The following is a 22,132-nucleotide window of genomic DNA, read 5'->3' as shown; positions in this document are numbered from 1 at the left end:
AATAAAAATGCTGTATTGAAAGAATAATCCAGTGGCCATATGCAGGTTAAATGAGAGCAGGAAAGATCAAATGCGAAGACATTAATTTCTAGACATTAAAACATTGCCTAAAACTACACTTAAAACTACATCAATGGTTTTCAAACTCCTGAAGCAACTTTTTTGTTGTTGCTGTGACACAGTCACACCCCCGTGAGTCCCATCAAAAAAACATCTAACATTACCTTATAGGTGCTACTACTAAACAACTGTTCAGAGCACAGCAAGAGCCCAAACTGCTTTAAGTACCAAAGTAGGTGTTAAAGTCCGGAAAGAAAGAGGGCCAGAAGGTAAAAGAGGTGACCTCACCCCGGTCACACAACCCACTGTTTGCCTCTACCCTCACTACCACCCACAAACAGCTGTCTGGAGAGCTCCACAGCATCCTGGGAATTCTCCTTAGTAACTGAACAGGGGTCCTGAATCCAGGTTGATAAGCAGTGATCTATAGTAATTAACCTAGAGGAAAAAAAGATTTTACAGAAATATAATCAATTTTTTCCACAAGAAAAAAAATACTAAAACTCAAGGGAATACATATCCAAACACATAAAAGTATTTTAGTAAACAATAAAGCCTTAAATATGAAACAAAAAGGACAAATTAAGAATCTGAGAATGGACATCTAAGAAGTATATACACCATTCCAAAACCCTGTCATATGATCAGACACAGTGACAAACATGTATGATGATAAAGTAGCCTTAGCACAGTTGTCAATGTTTTACCTACCTGTTTTTGCATCCGCAAGATTACTTTTCTCTAAGCTTATCTGACACAACCAAAGTCCACATAGGCTATATCACCATCTATTCTATGAAAAAAGGATGGTATATTTATAATCAACAATGCAGACATCAATGTTTATACAGGAGTCACTGATGTCTGAAGAGTGAATAATTTCATGAAAATTGTTTACTGTCTATCTCCCTGCATTAATAATATATACTTTAGTAGGAATATTTGTTTCTTTTCTTCACTGATAAATTCCCAGTATGAAAACAATTCCTGGCATGTAGCACTTGCTGAATTATGAGATTTTCATACTGGCATCAACAGTTCATTTCAGTCACAAAAAGTCTGTCACTATAATCATCATCCTCATATGAAGGGTTGTAATAACAAGTTCAGTTTTATTAAGTCTACTTAAAAGTTACCCTTGAGGGTATTTTTTTTTAACTGAAATTAACAATTTTTTTTGCCATTTAGTTTTTACAGTTAATTTATGAAAAGTGTCTGACATAGTTCCTGAAATCACAGCTGAATAAAAGTTAGTGCCTTTGCTTTGCTACTCCCTTTCAAAAAGTTACCCATGTCCATAACCTGCCGTATCAATGATTATTTCCTAAAGCAAGTATATTGAAGACCATAGATTTAATCACAGGACTCATACTGCAACAAACACATAGAAAAATATCTTAGAAAAGTACCACTTACATAGATAACAGAGAGAGGATAGAAGTTATTGAATTCATTGACTTAAATTAGGATGACACCAGGAGAGCACAGCAGACAATGGTCTCCGCACAGGTTGAAAAGTGCAACAAAAGCGAGCTCTGTTGGTAGTTTATCATTTTCTCAGGTGTATGGGAGTAGGAAAAAAAAACTAAATGTCATTCCTTTAAGCCATTTTCAAGAGCTGGGAGGGCTACTGTGACCTGACTTCTATTTTTCTGCTTACACCCTAAACAAAGACATGCATCTGAAAAAAACATAAAAGGCTGGATGGTAGAGGTTTAAGACAGCCCTCCTTTGTTTCCAAACCTTCCTATACTTCACCATCACAATCCTTATTACTCTGTATTTTAAAAGCCAACATCATAAGCTCCATAAGGACTATGTTTATAGCTGGAAGAGTGCTGAGCGCATACCAAGCGTTCAATAAATATTTCCCGAATAAATACTGCCTGAATCCCCCACAGAATTATAAGCTTCATGAGATCAGGGATTTCGAGAGTCTCATACACCAATTTTCCACTGCACTTAGCACAGAGTGTGATCCAAAGAAGCTAATCAAAAGCTATTTACTTAATGAATGTGTTTATGACCAGGAAACACACACAAAAAAGTGACCTATATGAGACTCGAACCCATAACATTAGCCCCATTACAGTATGCACTAATGAACCAAGATAAGGAATTTCACAGTGTGCAAGTTTCAGTGTGCATATAATCATTAAATTTCACCCACAAGCACTCACAAAAGTCTCAAGAAAATTAGTCAAATATTGATTACTTTCCCAGCCATTCTCTTTATTCTAAACTTTGTTCCCCAATACCTTATCTCAAATGACCCATAATAATAGATCCTAAAAATTAAGAAAATGTTGTTTGTGCCAAAAAACATATTCTCACTAATTAAAACTGGAGAGGATTAAAGAAATAAGATGAATGCCAAGAGGTACTCAAAGCAGTCAAAGAAAATCAAAGGCTATGCCCCAACTAAACTGAAAACAGGATATCCTTCAAATTTAAAAAAAAAAAAAAAAAATTCCCACTCACTCATCAACAGAAGTCAGTTATGACACTTTTCTGGAACAAATGGCTCAAAGAAAAATGCAAATTTTGTCATTTGCTCTAACGTGTCACTTAAAGATCAGCATAAGCAGTTGCTCGAGACCAACATACAAGAGTAAAAAATGATTTAAGGAAAAATGTCAGATATCAAAACTAAATAGTTTTGTTTTAAAACAGCAAGTCATCTCAACTTTAGGAACTCATCAATTTTGGAAAGTCTGAAGAAGTACATTCTCTGGAAAAAAGTTTTTAAATGAAAAGAAGTGTATTCTTATTATGGAATATGACAAATATAATATAGCATAATTTGACTCTCTAAGATACTAACACCTCACTGATCCAGAGATTTATCCTAAAAGAAAAACAAAAAACAAAAGAAACAAAAGAAAGATAATCTTAACAAAAGAAAATACAGGGAGCATAAATGGTCTATAATTTAAAACATGCACATATCATCAAGTTTGTGAACTAAAAGCTCAGGTATTTTATTATTAAAGGCCTCATTCAGAAGTCTATTATTTTACTCTGAGGAACATCTGGTATTATGTTATTCACATATTACTAACATTAGCAATATTTATTAGGTATGATTCTGTCCCTGTAGGTGCCACACCATACAATTTAAAAAGGCACAGACCTTGATCTCTGGGTTCTTTTTTGAGGTCCAAAACAATCTTATGTACGTCAAACCAGCTTTGTTATCTGGTTTCCTAGCCTACAGCAGATTTAAAATTGGAAATCAAAAGAATGGCTAGATTAGAAACAATAACCAATTTAGTTAACAATGAGCACCTCTAGAGCCTAGAGTACCACTTCCTACCAACAGGAACCACAACTTCTTAGAGAAACAGCTGACCGCAGAATTGGAACAGGAAGTGTAAAAGAAAAGTTTGAACATCTTGTCACATCAGAAAGCAAGGAAGCTAACAAAGAGCGCTAGGACCAGGACTCAGGAAGCAGTGTGAAGATGCTCTCAGAAGTCAAAGATGGGAAAATCTAAGCATCAAATTTTAGAAGAGTAATGGTAGCAGATCAAAATACATCAAATATATAAAAATCTGTAAGTTTCAATTTAAAGGATAAACAGAAGACAAAGAAACATGTTTGAAAAAAAAAAACACCAAAAGATACAATCAGTACTTATGTTAAACATTACAGGAGGAGAGGTCTAGTTTCTTTAACAAATTGCAAAGGGAAGGGAAATATATAGATTAAAATACTTGAGACATAACAACCAAATGCAATGTACGATCTTGTTTAAACCTTGATTTAAACAAACCACTGTAAAATGTCACTTTTGGGACAACCAGAGATATTTGGCTGGATATCTGATATTAAGAAATTATTGTCAAATTTTAGGTCTAATATGAGAAGAGTCATCTTTCCAGATATATATAAGCTCAAATATTACGGGTGAGATTTTTTTTAAAATAATTAAATAAATAAAAAGAAAGGAAAGGATAAAGTACACTGACACTAGGTGACAAACAGCAAGGAAGACAGTATAACTGTCTAGGGTCATTGAAAGTATGGAGCAAACAGTTCTACACAAAGAGCTCTCAGAGGCATCACTGTATTACAGCACAGAACCATGTCTACTGCTCACAGTAACCACCATCAGTCATCAAGAATAAGGTAAATTATGTTCTATATACACAGCTTAGGCAGATCAGATGTCCAAATAATGGAATACGATGCATTAAAGTTTATATTTATACTCACTGAGAAGGAAAGATGATCACAACATTTTAAGGGGGAAAAAAAAAAAAGTTAATCTTGCTGCTTAAATCTGTTTTCTTTTACCCAAGCCCCCCAACACACACACCACCTAACAGTACCTTGCTCTAAGATAACTGCTGATTGTTTAAATGTAGAAATATAAGAACAAACATCCTGAATGGCTTCCCACTTAAGAGCAAACACCTTCAAACTAATTTACATTAATGGTCTAGTCCATGTGTTTAACACAATTTTTAAGTGTAAGATAAACTATCACGCAGTTACAAAATTACAATAACCATAAAGAATGTTTGCTAACTTAAAATGACTTAATTCAAAAATCTCACCTGAACCCTACTTAAAATATATATGCAAGTTATTATGGGCTGAATTGTGCAACTGAATCACCTTATTGTGTCAAAAAGCAAGAGAGTCCTCAAAGATTGATGGGAACATGTCAAAAGAATACAGAAGCCAGCATGAATGGGTACCCGATAGCCAAAACAGGGCCAATTTGAGTATCAAAATAAATAGTAATGGATTATAACCCATTGGAAAAAAAATAGGATACCTGATTCATACAGATATAAATAAACCAATAATTTGAAGGCCTGATGAGGAACAGAATATTTACAAAGTTTCAAAGTACCTCCTACAAAACACTTACTAATTACAAAGATTTTTTAAACAGTAATTTTACAGTGGAAAGGCCTGGCAGACACCACCTTAATCAAATGTTCAAAATGGACATTACCAGAATGGGACAAATCAAAACTGTGTGCCACCTGACAGGATGCAATGAGACAAAACACAGCTTCACCTGTGTGGCTTTTGTGCCAAAGATACATAATTTGAATCTAATCAGGAGGAAACCTCAAATTTAGGGACTTTCTACAAAACAACTGGCCTGCAATCTTGCAAAGCATTAAGGTCATGAAACCCAAGGAAAGACTAAGGCACTGTTCCAGACTGAAAGAGACTAAAGAGACATGCCAACTAAATACAACATTTGATTCTGAACTGGATCCTTCTGCTATAAAAGACATTATTAAAACAATTAGCAGAACTTGAATGGGTCTGAGGGTGAAATAGTAGTAATATATCAATATTAATTTCCTGATTCTCTTTGTTGTAATATGGTTATGCAGGAGAATGTCCTTGTTTATAGGATATATACACTTAAATGTTAGCAGGTGTTAGGGCATCATTTCAACAACTTAATTCTCAAATTGCCATGACCACAAAGAAGACACCCCCAACACCTCCTGGGCAAGATAAAGGCTGCAAACATATGCCTATAGAGGCCAGGCAATAAGGTAAATACTTGAAACAAGCTAGGTATAAGGCAAGGACTGAGGCTGTTTACCTGACGCATCACTCAGTGAGTATATATCATCTGGAATGCAAGTCCACAGTGGCAATATCATTCCATTTTTCAAGAGAAACCAAAGATGCAGATTTTTATGTGAAATTTCCCAATTTTTAACACACTCAGAAGGGCCAAACAAAACATGTCTGTCGACTAAATTTGAACCACAGCTGTCTCTGGCCCAGAGGCATGTTTCTCAAACTGAAGCCTAGGGATAAAAGGAAACCACATGATATACGTGGAACATATTCTTGGAGCCGCAGTTTTATCCCAAGAGTTTGCCTGGAATTTTCTGGGAGAGGAGCTATTTCTTTATTTTTAAAATGCAATATTTTGGAGTTTAATGCAAAGTTCATATGATTTTTTAAAACTTCTCATTTAAAAATAATTCCAAGCTTACAGAAAAGCCGTAAGAACAAGAATAGTACAAAAAAAACCTGTACAGTTTTAACCAAATTCATCTATTGTTAACATTTTACTCATTTGCATTACTTGCATAAGAGCATCCTTCCACCCTCCCTCCTCCTCTCTATGCAAACATACAAATACATACACACATAAATACATAGCTCTATATATACATATATATGTATATATATAAAACATATATACATGTTACATTATTTTTTCTGAACCATTTGAGAGTAGGTTATACATCATGGCACTTTATTCCTAAAAATTTCGGTGTGTATTTCCTAAGAATAAAAACATTATTTTATAGAACCTTAGGATGGTTACCAACTTTAGTAAATTTAACACTGATGCCATACCTTTATCTAATCTATCATCCATATTCCATTTTTGCCAAATGATCCAATAATATCCTTAATATCATTTCCCCCTCTAATACAAGATCCATTCTAGAATCAGGTACTACAAGTAGTTGTCATGTCTCTTTAGCCTCCTTTAATCTGGAACATTTCCACAGCCTTTCTTTGTCTTTATAATATTAACATTTTAAAAAGTACAGTCTCGCCCCCTACCCTTTTAAAAAACAGGATGTTCCCCATTTGGAGTTCAGTGTTCCTCAGGATTACATTCAGGTTACGCATTCCTGGCTGGCGAACTACATTAAGTGATGTGTTCTTCACAGGCATCACATTCAGAGGCACACAATGTCCACTGGTGCTATTTATTTTGATCATGCACTCAAGGTGCTGTCTGATTTCATCACTGTATAGAGTTACTATTTTTCTCCCCTGCAACTACTAAGCAATATATGGGGAGATATTTAAGACCATGCAAACATTCTGCTCCTCATCAAAAATATCCCCATAGATTTAGCATCTATCAATGATTCCTGTCTGGACTAATCTTTATTATAATGGTTGCAAAATAATCATATGAATTTTTAAGTTAAGTAGACTCAATTTCTGGCTACACTGCCAGATCCCTTAGGTGTAAGCACTCGGTCTCCTCTACTTTAGGAGCACTACAGTGCAATAGTTTGAGTGCAACACTAGAATAATTAGGTGCAGCTTCCAGAAAAAACAAGCGTACCTGAGCCATGTCTTAGAGACTGGATAGATTTTGAAAAGCTAATGAGGTGGAGAACCAGTCAAGACACATAAAACTCCATCAGGAAAGCTGAAAAAAACAATATGGTGAATGCTTTGCAAAGTAAATAACATACCCTAGCCTACCAGTTTCATAAAGCTACATTTCTACATATGGAGTTTGCCTGAATTACACTGATTCTAGAACTACAGATATAGTTTCGCTGCTCCTGATATTAACTATATTCTAATCATTATATTCAGATTCTAGGGGCTTCCCTGGTGGCACAGTGGTTGAGAGTCCGCCTGCCGATGCAGGGGATACGGGTTCGTGCCCCGGTCTGAGAAGATCCCACATGCCGCGGAGCGGCTGGGTCCGTGAGCCATGGCCGCTGAGCCTGCGCGTCCAGAGCAGGAAAGGCCCGCGTACCGCAAAAAAAAAAAAAAAAACAAAAACAAAACAGATTCTAAAAACTTTTCAAAAACAGCACAATTCATTATAACCACTTCTGATTGTTCATCCACATTTTTATATATATGTGAGCCCTCCCACCTAGTCTCTCAAAGATAGGGAATAGACACTAAAAGTGTACCTTTCATCTGATTGTGACCCCTAGAAAGAAATTTTATACTGCCATCTAAGGCAAACATATAAAACTGAAATTAAAAATTTCTTGAAGCAATGTCATGCAAAGCACCAATATTTTATAATCTTTCTTCCTCCTCATTCTTTTTAGTATTTGTCTTGACTGCAAATAAATTGATTTCTAAATCCTTAATAGGTGATGCACAAGACCTGCACTTGAAAAACACTACCCTAGAACCTGGCACAGAGTTCTTTATCATATTCCCAACAAAGTCTGGAAGAAAGTTTTCATTTATTTCAGGTGAAATAAGAACAGAAGAACACAAGAACATAAAGAGTTATTTAATATTTTAAAGGATTCGGAGATTGTGTATGATAATTTTTTGGTCTTCAAGTTATTTATTTTTTATGCAACGATGGTAAGAGCGAAGGTTGTAAGTTGCCAATTATATACTGGTTCCCTAATATTTTTTCCCCCAATTTTATAGGGTCATGAAATCTCCACTGTTCTGCTATGAGATTTCAAAAACACATGAGAGTGTCAGCCTTCAATGGGTTTACAATTTGGCTGGGGAAATAAGACTTACAATAATTTTAGGACTTGTAATAATTACTTCTACCTTTTGAGAAGAAATATTCTGTGATAAGTGCCCTAAGAATGTTCTTATGTTAAAAGTTCAAGGGTGAATATTTTAAGCTGGGAATGAAAGAGAACGAATCATGAAAGGTGTTCAGAAAGGAAACAATATTTGAGTTGGGCCTTGAAGGGTACTTCAAAAGAGAATAGTCACAGGGATGGAAAAAAGCCAATCAAATATGGGGAAAAAGAAATAGGTCAATTAGGCCAGAACATGTTAAGACAGTAGAAAGAGATAATGGAGGACGCTTGACAACAAGGTTAAGGTGCTTGAATTTAGTCATTAAGGCAATGAAGCAATCTGAAAGAGTGAATGGGACAGTCAAAGCACTGTTTAAGGAAGATTAGTCTGAAGGTCCCCCCCCCACCACACAAAACAAATTATAGACAAGTGGAGATTCTTGAGGCTATGCAATAATCCAAACACAGAAAAATAAGGACTTCAACTGTGGTGGTGGAAAAGGAAAGCAAGGAATGGGAAAAGGTGACAAGGATTGATAAGTCTTAAAAGAGATTTTAATGTGGTAGGCAAAAATGGCCAGGAGTCAAACATGGTTCTAAGATTTCAAGGCTGGGTGATACTTACAGACAGTGGAAAATAAGAAAAAGAAGCTGATTTAGAGGATGAGGAGCTCAGATTCAGGTATGTTAGAGTCAATGTACAAGTGGGTTATAAAGAGTCAGTAATAGTGTTAAGGAAAAGAACATTGGACCCCATCAGAAAAATCTGCGTTCAAGTGGAAAAAAATGGGGACTTCCCTGATGGCGCAGTGGTTAAGAATCCGCCTACCAATGCAGGGGACACGGGTTCGGTCCCTGGTCCAGGAAGATCCCACATGCCGCAGATCAACTAAGCCCGTGTGCCACAACTACTGAGCCCGTGTGCCACAACTACTGAAGCCTGTGTGCTCTAGGGTCCGTGTTCCGCAATGAGAAGCCAGTGCAATGAGAAGCCCAAGCACCACAATGAAGAGTAGCCCCCACTCACCACAACTAGAGAAAGCCCCCGCACAGCAATGAAGACCCAATGCAGCCATAATAAATAAATAAATTTTATAAATAAATAAATAAATAAATACGTCATTTTTTTCAATTAATTAATTAATTTAATTTCTTTTTGGCTGCGTTGGCTCTTCCTTGCTGCATGCGTGCTTTCTCTAGTTGCGGTGAACGGGGACTACTCTTCATTGCAGTGCGTGGGCTTCTCATTGCAGTGGCTTCTCTTGCTGCAGAGCACAGGCTCTAGGCACGCGGGCTTCAGTAGCTGTGGCTCATGGGCTCTAGAGTGCAGGCTCAGTAGTTGTGGCGCACGGACTTCGCTGCTCCACAGCATGTGGGATCTTCCCCGACCAGGGCTTGAACCCTTGTCCCCTGCATTGGGAGGCGGATTCTTAACCATTGCGCCACCAGGGAAGCCCTGTCATATTTCTTATGAACAAATATTGAAGTTTTACATGTAATAGAAATGGACTCATATAAATAAAATTAACACGGTACTTGTCCTACATGCTATTCAAACTTAAATACAAAACAGAAAAAGACCTAGTAATATCATTCCCTAATATTTGGACTTCTAAATAAATTATTTCATGGTTTTATTTTTTTTATTATTTTTTTTTTTTTTGGTGCTATTTATTTTGATCATGCACTCAAGGTGCTGTCTGATTTCATCACTGTATAGAGTTACTATTTTTCTCCCCTGCAACTACTAAGCAATATATGGGGAGATATTTAAGACCATGCAAACATTCTGCTCCTCATCAAAAATATCCCCATAGATTTAGCATCTATCAATGATTCCTGTCTGGACTAATCTTTATTATAATGGTTGCAAAATAATCATATGAATTTTTAAGTTAAGTAGACTCAATTTCTGGCTACACTGCCAGATCCCTTAGGTGTAAGCACTCGGTCTCCTCTACTTTAGGAGCACTACAGTGCAATAGTTTGAGTGCAACACTAGAATAATTAGGTGCAGCTTCCAGAAAAAACAAGCGTACCTGAGCCATGTCTTAGAGACTGGATAGATTTTGAAAAGCTAATGAGGTGGAGAACCAGTCAAGACACATAAAACTCCATCAGGAAAGCTGAAAAAAACAATATGGTGAATGCTTTGCAAAGTAAATAACATACCCTAGCCTACCAGTTTCATAAAGCTACATTTCTACATATGGAGTTTGCCTGAATTACACTGATTCTAGAACTACAGATATAGTTTCGCTGCTCCTGATATTAACTATATTCTAATCATTATATTCAGATTCTAGGGGCTTCCCTGGTGGCACAGTGGTTGAGAGTCCGCCTGCCGATGCAGGGGATACGGGTTCGTGCCCCGGTCTGAGAAGATCCCACATGCCGCGGAGCGGCTGGGTCCGTGAGCCATGGCCGCTGAGCCTGCGCGTCCAGAGCAGGAAAGGCCCGCGTACCGCAAAAAAAAAAAAAAAAACAAAAACAAAACAGATTCTAAAAACTTTTCAAAAACAGCACAATTCATTATAACCACTTCTGATTGTTCATCCACATTTTTATATATATGTGAGCCCTCCCACCTAGTCTCTCAAAGATAGGGAATAGACACTAAAAGTGTACCTTTCATCTGATTGTGACCCCTAGAAAGAAATTTTATACTGCCATCTAAGGCAAACATATAAAACTGAAATTAAAAATTTCTTGAAGCAATGTCATGCAAAGCACCAATATTTTATAATCTTTCTTCCTCCTCATTCTTTTTAGTATTTGTCTTGACTGCAAATAAATTGATTTCTAAATCCTTAATAGGTGATGCACAAGACCTGCACTTGAAAAACACTACCCTAGAACCTGGCACAGAGTTCTTTATCATATTCCCAACAAAGTCTGGAAGAAAGTTTTCATTTATTTCAGGTGAAATAAGAACAGAAGAACACAAGAACATAAAGAGTTATTTAATATTTTAAAGGATTCGGAGATTGTGTATGATAATTTTTTGGTCTTCAAGTTATTTATTTTTTATGCAACGATGGTAAGAGCGAAGGTTGTAAGTTGCCAATTATATACTGGTTCCCTAATATTTTTTCCCCCAATTTTATAGGGTCATGAAATCTCCACTGTTCTGCTATGAGATTTCAAAAACACATGAGAGTGTCAGCCTTCAATGGGTTTACAATTTGGCTGGGGAAATAAGACTTACAATAATTTTAGGACTTGTAATAATTACTTCTACCTTTTGAGAAGAAATATTCTGTGATAAGTGCCCTAAGAATGTTCTTATGTTAAAAGTTCAAGGGTGAATATTTTAAGCTGGGAATGAAAGAGAACGAATCATGAAAGGTGTTCAGAAAGGAAACAATATTTGAGTTGGGCCTTGAAGGGTACTTCAAAAGAGAATAGTCACAGGGATGGAAAAAAGCCAATCAAATATGGGGAAAAAGAAATAGGTCAATTAGGCCAGAACATGTTAAGACAGTAGAAAGAGATAATGGAGGACGCTTGACAACAAGGTTAAGGTGCTTGAATTTAGTCATTAAGGCAATGAAGCAATCTGAAAGAGTGAATGGGACAGTCAAAGCACTGTTTAAGGAAGATTAGTCTGAAGGTCCCCCCCCCACCACACAAAACAAATTATAGACAAGTGGAGATTCTTGAGGCTATGCAATAATCCAAACACAGAAAAATAAGGACTTCAACTGTGGTGGTGGAAAAGGAAAGCAAGGAATGGGAAAAGGTGACAAGGATTGATAAGTCTTAAAAGAGATTTTAATGTGGTAGGCAAAAATGGCCAGGAGTCAAACATGGTTCTAAGATTTCAAGGCTGGGTGATACTTACAGACAGTGGAAAATAAGAAAAAGAAGCTGATTTAGAGGATGAGGAGCTCAGATTCAGGTATGTTAGAGTCAATGTACAAGTGGGTTATAAAGAAGTCGTAAATAGTGTAAGGAAAAGAACATTGGACCCCATCAGAAAAATCTGCGTTCAAGTGGAAAAAAATGGGGACTTCCCTGATGGCGCAGTGGTTAAGAATCCGCCTACCAATGCAGGGGACACGGGTTCGGTCCCTGGTCCAGGAAGATCCCACATGCCGCAGATCAACTAAGCCCGTGTGCCACAACTACTGAGCCCGTGTGCCACAACTACTGAAGCCTGTGTGCTCTAGGGTCCGTGTTCCGCAATGAGAAGCCAGTGCAATGAGAAGCCCAAGCACCACAATGAAGAGTAGCCCCCACTCACCACAACTAGAGAAAGCCCCCGCACAGCAATGAAGACCCAATGCAGCCATAATAAATAAATAAATTTTATAAATAAATAAATAAATAAATACGTCATTTTTTTCAATTAATTAATTAATTTAATTTCTTTTTGGCTGCGTTGGCTCTTCCTTGCTGCATGCGTGCTTTCTCTAGTTGCGGTGAACGGGGACTACTCTTCATTGCAGTGCGTGGGCTTCTCATTGCAGTGGCTTCTCTTGCTGCAGAGCACAGGCTCTAGGCACGCGGGCTTCAGTAGCTGTGGCTCATGGGCTCTAGAGTGCAGGCTCAGTAGTTGTGGCGCACGGACTTCGCTGCTCCACAGCATGTGGGATCTTCCCCGACCAGGGCTTGAACCCTTGTCCCCTGCATTGGGAGGCGGATTCTTAACCATTGCGCCACCAGGGAAGCCCTGTCATATTTCTTATGAACAAATATTGAAGTTTTACATGTAATAGAAATGGACTCATATAAATAAAATTAACACGGTACTTGTCCTACATGCTATTCAAACTTAAATACAAAACAGAAAAAGACCTAGTAATATCATTCCCTAATATTTGGACTTCTAAATAAATTATTTCATGGTTTTATTTTTTTTATTATTATTATTTTTTTTTACAGGGACAAGAAAGTAGAGTTTATTGGTGGGCATGGGTAGGGAGGGGGCAGCGCCAAGGCTCTCACGAGTGCAGGGCCCGCCATTTGTCCAGGGGACCACAATCAGGGATGTACTTGACCCCGCAGGGCCCGCCATTTGTCCAGGGGACCACAATTAGGGATGTACTTGACCCCACAGCCATCTGGGATGAGCCGTTTTTCTGCCACCATGTTTTCAAATTCATCTGCACTAAACTTAGTAAAAGGCCTTTTAAAAGGCCAGTCTCTATAGAGATAAATTCAGAATCTCCAAATGTTGTCTCTCAGAAGTTACATGCTTGATACATAGCACTGCATTCCAAATGGTGCTTCCGCCTTCAACTCCCATTTCTGGTACTTTACTTATATCTCTAGATATGTATTTAAAACCAGATAGTAAGCTCCTAAAGGGCAAGAAGAATGCACAAAAATAGGTACACGTTAAGAAATACTCTAGCTAACTCATGTTATAGATGTAAGATTTACTACTCATGCCATATTATAATGTAAGCCTATCTTCAGCCCTTCAAGAGACAACCATTAAGAAATTAAAAGTTAAGAAAAAATTCCCCAAGTAATATTATTACATGGGAAATATTTTTATAGGAATAAATATATACAGAATGCTTTAGACTAGATTAATATTTAAAAATCATATACTACACTGTTCCTTTAAGAAAGCAAGAGTATACGTGAAATGAGAAATAAGTTCTAATACTGTGATGTTAAAGAGATTGTTTTAAAATATCTCATAAACTGAAGCATACTACTACTGCACTGAGACTGTTACATTTCTTATACTAACCCTACAATTTCATCCATTACAATTTTTCTTTAAAAAGAAGTTTTGGAGTTTTGTTTTTAACCTCTGGAGCAGAAAAAGTTAAAACTGATGTGGTTAACAATATGCTTTCTTTAAAGCATAAACACAGACTAAACCTGTAGGCTAATCCCAAGACAAGTCTTAAAATTAAAACCTTTATTATGAAAAAGAGATGCTAAAAAAACTAAGCATGGGGCTTCCCTGGTGGCGCAGTGGTTGAGAATCTGCCTGCTAATGCAGGGGACACACAGGTTCGAGCCCTGGTCTGGGAGGATCCCACATGCCGCGGAGCAACTAGGCCCATGAGCCACAACTACTGAGCCTGCGCGTCTAGAGCTTGTGCTCCTCAACGAGAGGCGGCGATAGTGAGAGACCCGCGCACCACGATGAAGAGTGGCCCCCGCTTGCCACAACTAGAGAAAGCCCTCGCACAGAAACGAAGACCCAACACAGCAAAAATAAATTAATTAATTAATAAACTCCTACCCCCAACATCTTAAAAAAAAACAAAAAAACAAAAAAACTAAGCATGAAATGCACCTAACCCCTGCCTTAAGAAAATCAACAAAAAAAGCTGTATCAAGTTTCCCACTTTTGCACCTAGACCTGAGATTTAAAATATTTACTGTATATATGTTTTGTACATGTATGTGTGTGTACTCTAAACTGATTTGGAGGCAGGACATCAAGACAGATTGTTTTCCCCTCACTAAGTTAAAAAAAAAAAAAAAACTGTTTCTAAAGTATTGCTTTTTTATATTACCCTATTCGTGAACTAAAAGACACTATGCCTGAAGTAAACGGTACCACCACCTGCCAGCCAAACTGACTGAAATTCATCAGCTGTAGAGATTAAAAGCATCCTTTAGTTGTTTTTAATGTAAAACAAAATACAAAAGGTATATAATTTCAATGTGGCACATATAACACAATCACCCACAGACAATCACCTAACGTTCCTCTCAGTGATTTCAAAACCACTAAACACAGTTTTAATTGCCATTAGACACCTTATAAAATGCACATAATAGTGTTTTCCTTATCCAAACACACAACAATCAAGGGTACAGTCTGAATTTTAAAAGTTTTTCACTTTATGAAATGATGCACCATAACATTCCCTTAAATAATCAGCTTCTCTATAACCATTGTTTACAAAGCACTGAGCTTTCCTGCTTATAAAAATGTGGTTTTCTTACACTTTTTTTTCAAGAACTCATCTAGTATATAAAAGGAGACACACACATACACTTCATTGAGAATAAATATTTTCAAAACTTGTGACCCCAGAAGAACTTCACATGTTTTGAATTCTTGTTTGGTTAAAAAAAGTTTTTAAACATCTACTAGAATACAAGAGCTTGCCTTTACATTCATGGCTCTCTTGATGATAAAATAAAGATCAATGTAACGCTAAGCTCTAGACTAATGAACTGCAGGGAACAGAAACAAGCAATTTGGCAAGAGCTGGGTAAAGCTATGTTTAAAGACTACCAATAAAATATACCAGCATTACCCTTCCCTCATTCCCAACTCTTTAAGGTTTCAATTAAGATGGGGCCTAGTTTTACTCTTTCAAGGGGGACAGAAAGAGAAAGCACAGAGCTCCTGCTGAGAAGTATCTTCATGAGAAGCAGCTCCAAAAATAAGGCCAGGAACCATTTCTTTCCCTCCAGCTGACATAGGTTCCTCTCTTTAAATACAGGTATATCCTCTGCTCCTGATCAACACCATACTTAAAGAAAGGAAGTCTCATCAAGGTACCATCCAAGGATGGCATCAGATAAATAGAAAAATTATCAAATGAATAAAAAAAATTCAACACCAGGGTCAGCTATAATGTTCTTGATGAAAAGTGGGAGCCCCAACTAAAATTCATCTTCATCTTTCAGTCTCTCCTATCAGTTGCCTCATGAACTGGATAAGAAGGGATAGCTGTTTAACAAGGATATCCACTGTTTCAAAATAAAGTTAAATGCCCCCAATTAGTGAGAAAGACTCCCACAAAACACAGAAGATGAAGCTTCGGCAAGCCTTCGAAGTCCTCAGAACCAATAGGAAAGAAGTAAAAGCTGATTCTAATTTGAGCAGTGATCCCACCATTCCTACAGGCTGAGGATCCCACAGTTCAGAGATATCTCAGTCCCACCACATCCCCCAAGATACTCAGTTTTTTGGCCAAGTATATGATCACCTCTTTGCGAACATAAAGGACAAGTCTTTCAGTCCAATATGATTAGGGAATAAATCCAGGCATAAGGCTTAAAAAAAAAAAAAGCAGTGAAAAGTTGATCCCTCTTTAAAAGGAGCCCAAGAATGAAACAACTTCACAATGTAAGGAGTTATAAGACATCAAAGGTTAAATAATGGACAACAGGTGCCTTTAGGGAGGAAAGAGTAACACTCAGTTGCCTCCTATTTTAGGATTTCCACTCTCAAAGTACTTGTGTGTGTGTGTTTCTCAAAGAAAGTGTGTGTGTTTTTCCCCAAAGAAAGTCAAGGCCAAAATTATGGTTTTTACTATTTAATACCTATAATGGGTCCATTGCTCTTTAACCTACTTTTTAATTTTAGATTTTAAAAAACCCATTTAATCTCAGTGTGTCTGAATAAAGTATGGCCAATGGCCAGATTATGCACTGATCCATGAACATTAACCAACTAGGAATTTACTATCAAGAAATGCAAAGAAAGGCATCTGAATACAAGCTACCTCCACATAAAATACTCAATATACAAATCCAGCAGCAGGTATCCCATTAACTGCAGTATCAGCCAAAGCAGAAACTGTTTCTCTCACCATCATGACAGCTGAGCTCAATCTTTACAGTAACCAGATTCCAATGGCCTCAAAGAATAGTAATTCCAGACAGAGATTATAGGGGACTGAGTACCAGCCTTGAGTTCTGATTCCCTTGGCCAGTTACAAAATTTACTACCTTTATCTGGGTGAAAGGAAACACTGAAAGGATACTTCAGCCTACTTCCCTTTCTCCATTCCACAAAGACAACATATTCCAAAAATGGAGAATCCTTTCTTTCCCTGTCAGAGGCCCCCTTTCCTATGGATTAACTGGGCAGGGTTACTTCTCCCCAGCATGCGTACAGAGCCAGCAAGCATAGTTCTGCTTTCACGCCTCTTTTAAAGAGGGTCCCCAGGCTTCCCTGGTGGCACAGTGGTTAAGAATCCGCCTGCCAATGCAGGGGACACGGGTTCGAGCCCTGGTCCAGGAAGATCCCACATGCTGCGGAGCAACTAAGCCCGTGCACCACAACTACTGAGCCTGCGCTCTACAGCCCGCAAGCCACAACTACTGAGGCCCGCGTGCCTAGAGCCCGTGCTCTGCAACAAGAGAAGCCACAGCAATGAGAAGCCCATGCACCGCAACGAAGAGCCCCCGCTCTCCGCAACTAGAGAAAGACCGCACGCAGCAACGAAGACCCAACACAGTCAAAAATAAATAAAATTTTAAAACCCCACTTATGTTAAAAAAATAAATAAAAATAAAGAGGGTCCCCCAACACAGATGCACCTCTTCCTTTCCTGTGTTAGGCAAATGATGCTTCAGTGCTTCTGAACCACTGCAAAATGTTCAGAGAAGTGGAGGGAGTGAAGGGAAGTTGTCAGTTATTCTGAGAAATACTTAAAAGAAGACTCCAAATTTAAAATGAATACTTGGTGGAGCGGGGGGGAGTGCCCCCCTCCTGAAGAGGGAATGGGGGGGGGGTCCCTTCCCTAAAAAGGAGCCTCTGCGTGGGTAAGAGGTGTCCCCAACCTGAAAGAGAGCTCGGTATGTGGGAAGGGGGAGGAATGTTGTACCCAGAAGAGGGGTCAGGGTTTGAGAAAGAGGTGTCCTAACCCTGAAGGTGGGGGGAGCCGTGAGTGTATGGGGAGGGCTGTACCAGCTTTGGGGGGCCGCGCTGAGAAAAGGGGGTCCCACTATGGTGAAGAAGGGCCCCGCACTGAAGAGGACGCTGGGAGGAAAGGAGGGTCTTGCTGAGGAGGGCTGGCATGGGGGAGGGGTTCTGAGTCCACCGGAGCCCGGAGAGGGGCAGCAGGCTCGAGAGGAACATGTGCAGTGGAAGTGCCGCCATCCCGAGGGGCAGGGTGGAGAGCAGGCCCGGGCTGCGTTTGGAGGGAACAAGGTTCCCACCCTGCGCAGGAGAGGGAGGATTCCCGGCCGTACTCACCGAGGCTGCCGGCGAAACCGTCCATCTTGCAGGGAAAGCGCCGGGCTCCAGGCTCAGCGGGGCGGGCACTTCATTCAGCGGACCGACTAGGGTCGCCGACGCTGAGCCTGACCCGCTAGCTTTCTCGGGCGCCCGGCTCGGCTCCCACCTCCCGCTTCCGTCGTCCGTCCGTCCACCACGGGGCAGTCAGCCGCGGACGCCCGGACCACTTCCCCGTCAGGTTGAGAGCCGCGCCGCGCCTCTCCGCCGCCTGCCCGGCCTCCCTCCCAGACAGCAGCCGCGAGCGCCCCGCCGCGCCCCGCCCCCGCGCCCGCGCGCAGCGGTAGCTCACCGCCCGCGCACAGCGGTAGCTCCACCCCCGCGTACGCCGTCACGCTTCCGACTCCGCCTCCCACGTGACGACCCGGAGGCGGGGTCTTGCCGACCCTTCCCTCTCACCTTGCCTCGGCCTCGGGTTCCGCCCCCCGCGCTCGGGAGGGGTGTCTACGCTTGCGCGGTGGGCCTGCTGAGGGCCTGGGACTTGGGGCTTGAAACTGCTTCCGATTGGGTGGGGATAAGGGGAGACCTCCGGCCTGGGATCCTCGGGAGCTTCTAGGGATTCCTTTTCCTCGCAGCCCCTGGGGAGTCCGCGGAGACCCATCGGAGCTTACGTTTGGAGCCCCTCTGACAGGAGATGGTCACCCCGTGTGTCCTAGAACACTAAAGAGGCAACCAAGTGCGGGGAGGGGTCCAAATTTCCCGGGTTCTGCCTTTGCCCCAGTAGGATGAGGGACAAGTGAGGGCGAGTCTTCTTGACTAGCTCAAGGCCACCATGCCACAAGCCAAGGCACACAGCAGAGCCCAAGACATACCAGAAGCAAGGAATGTTAGTACTGGACGGGACCCAAGAGTTCATCTTGCCTCCCCTTCAGGGAGGACACTGAGCCTTAGAAAAGACATGAACTGCGCAAGCTCATGGAGCCTGGTAGAAGCAGTTAGAACCTAGGCTTCCTAATCCCCCTGGTGTTTTTTCCACCACAGATGCAAAGCCACCCCTTATCGGGGATATCATAGGATTACCTACTAGGGAACTATAACAAAGGGTTGAAATGAAGTAAGCCTGAATTCCAGGCCCAACTCCATGTGACTCAGTAGGTGACTGTCAAGTCACTGAACTTATTTGGACCTCACTTTATTCATTTGCAAAAGGGAGGACTGGACTTGTAACCAAAACCTCTTAAGTATACACAGGCTTCTTCTTCCTCCTCCCTCCCCAACCCACATTCTCCATCCTTCTAAAGACCTTCCAGTGATTTCCCAAGTCCCTCTTGGGACTAGGTTTTGTGGATCAGAGTACTAGTTACAGAGGAGAAATGTAAGGTGCCCAGGAACTAAATTGATCTATACAATAATAAAGAGCTGAGTTAGAAGAGAATAAGAGTCATTGTAGACAGAGTTCCAGGAGAGAGGGAGGTACTAAAGGGAGATGAGAAAAATGAAGTAGCAACTGTCATGAGAGGGACTTGGAGGAATTAGATGGTTGAAAGGATTGTTAAACATTTTTTTGTTGTCTTGCAGTATACTTCTTCCCTTTGGTCCCTCTTTAAAAATCTTCCCCCAAAAATCTAAATTACTTTAAATTTCTTGTTTGGATATCAGACCTGTGTGTCTTCTGAATACCGTACTATGTGGAGAATGGCCATAAGGCAGCCAAGATAAATTCATATTACAGGCAAAATGGTGTCTAAAGTTTTCTGTTTCTTCAAAATTAAGTTATTTACCCAGTGTTTCCTTTGCTGTGGGCATTTTCATATCTGTACGATTCTACCAGGTCTAATTGCTTAATATTTGAGACATCCTCAGTTCTGACAGCTGCTCTTCTGTGTCTGCACGCAAAACTTTCTGCCTTACGTCAATTAAAAGTATAAGAACTTGCGTTGTTACATTGGTATACATACATATATACACATTTTTTTAGTTAAACTTTTTATTTTGAAATAATTGTTGATTCACATGTATTTGTTAGAATACCCTTTACCCAGGTTCCTCCCAATGGTAATAGCTTACAAAACTATAGTCAATATCACAACCAGGATATTGATACTGATACAATCAAGATACAAAACATTTCCATCATTTCCATGAACACAAGGATCTCTCAAGTTTTCTTTTATAAACACGCCTTTTTTTTTCTCCTGATACCACCCCCTCCTTCACTCCTGGCAACCACTAACCTGTCATCCATTTCTATAAATATGTCATTTCAGTGGAATCATATAATATGTACTGGTTTGGGATTGGCTTTTTTGACTCAGCATAATTCTCTGGAGATTCATCCAGGTCATTGTGAGTACTAAGAGTTTGTTCTTTCTATTGTTGAGAATTCCATGGTATGGATTATCACTGTTTGACCGTTCACCTGCTAAAGGACATTTGGGATGTTTCCAATTCAGGGCTATTATGTATAGGTTTGCTATAAATGTTCATGTACAAGTATTTTTTGTGAACATACTTTTCATTTCTCTGGGATAAATACCCAGGAATTGGGTTATTTGGTTGTATGGTAGCTGTACATTCAGTTTTTTAAGAAACTGCCAAATGTTTTTAAAGAAGAATATGATCTCCAGTTTTATTTTTTCTTCCAGTTTTATTGAGATATAATTGACATACAGCACATATATGTATATTTTTCATTCGGAGAAGGATTCATGTTTTGTGGCGCCTGAAGCATTTACTATTTGCGGGGCCCTTTTAAGAAAAACTAATACAAAATGTACAGATACAAAATTAGGTTAAATGGAGTATTTCTTTAGACTAAGAAAAGAAATCACAGTAGATTACACATTTTAAGAAGACTGTAAATACTATAAACATTACAAAATTGAGAAATGTGACATTTAATTAAATGCCCAACATATCTCCAATACTTTTTTACTTTTTTACTATTTGAGACATCCTCAGTTCTGACAGCTGCTCTTCTGTGTCTGCATGCAAAACTTTTTTTAATAGATGTTATTTACTGGGATCCTGCTATATGACAGGTTTTGTATCCAGGTACTTTGTATGTCTAACCCCATTTCAATGTCACAGCAAGCTTATGAGATCAGTGTTATGAATATGATAGTGATTTTTTAAAATAACTTTTTAATAGAGAGGACAAAAGAACTTTAGTTTTTCCTCTAGTTGATGGTTGATCAAATTTTCTTTATTTTTGACAGTTGGGATGCCTAAAAAAACCACTTCACACATATCATATAGGCTGTTCGTAATATTGCTGCAGGAATTCTGATTAATACCATTTCATGTGATTCCCGTTTAAAAAAAAGAAAAGAAATAAAGTGTATGGTGAATTTAAAAAGGATTTAGAAGGATTTTCCCTAGACTTAGCTTCTGGCTCTTTATGTTTCAAACCTTGTTTCTCCCACACTACCCACATACTTCCAGTGCCAGCCATGTGTTCATATCACATTATGACCTCTAGTCCTGTAACCTCCATGACAGGATGCCAGGTGAATCAGTGCAGGGGGCCATAGGAATATTCCTGGAATCTGTTGCTAAATAAAGACAGCCAGCAATAAATTAAATGTGACTGTAACCCATGTAATTATGTTTCATTAAGCCTGAAATTAAATGTATCCCCAACTCAAGTTTCCCTTAGCTAGATACCCAAAATATCCAGGGTCACTCCAACACCACCTGACATCAAGGGAAATGTGATAAAGTGGAGGCTGTAGTGGAAAGACACTTTCCTGGAGTCTTGGAAGAAATCCCCTAGAGCTTAAGTTTCATTAATTTCATGATAAATCTGCCTCTGTTTTAGTTACTTTTATTTTTACAAAAGTAATCCATGCTCATCCTAACTAGTAAAGTCAACCAAAAGTTTATTTAAAACAAACAAACAAACATACAGGAA

At 39.3% G+C, this 22,132-nt stretch overlaps 1 protein-coding gene across 1 annotated transcript in view; it reads right to left on the bottom strand.

Annotated features, from left to right (window-relative positions):
* EML4 (EMAP like 4) overlaps positions 1–18,526 on the bottom strand; it is a 164,389-nt gene extending 145,863 nt beyond the window's left edge. Inside the window, exon 1 of the mRNA XM_028497090.2 lies at positions 18,241–18,526. Coding sequence (XP_028352891.1) covers positions 18,241–18,265 — 25 coding nt within the window. The 5' untranslated portion in view covers positions 18,266–18,526. The remainder of the gene's footprint in view (positions 1–18,240) is intronic.
* Between the last annotated feature and the right edge of the window lie 3,606 nt (positions 18,527–22,132).

The sequence above is a fragment of the Physeter macrocephalus genome, chromosome 12, assembly GCF_002837175.3.
Source record: "Physeter macrocephalus isolate SW-GA chromosome 12, ASM283717v5, whole genome shotgun sequence".
Classification (NCBI taxonomy): domain Eukaryota; kingdom Metazoa; phylum Chordata; class Mammalia; order Artiodactyla; family Physeteridae; genus Physeter; species Physeter macrocephalus.
This window is presented reverse-complemented; position numbering and strand designations above follow the sequence as displayed.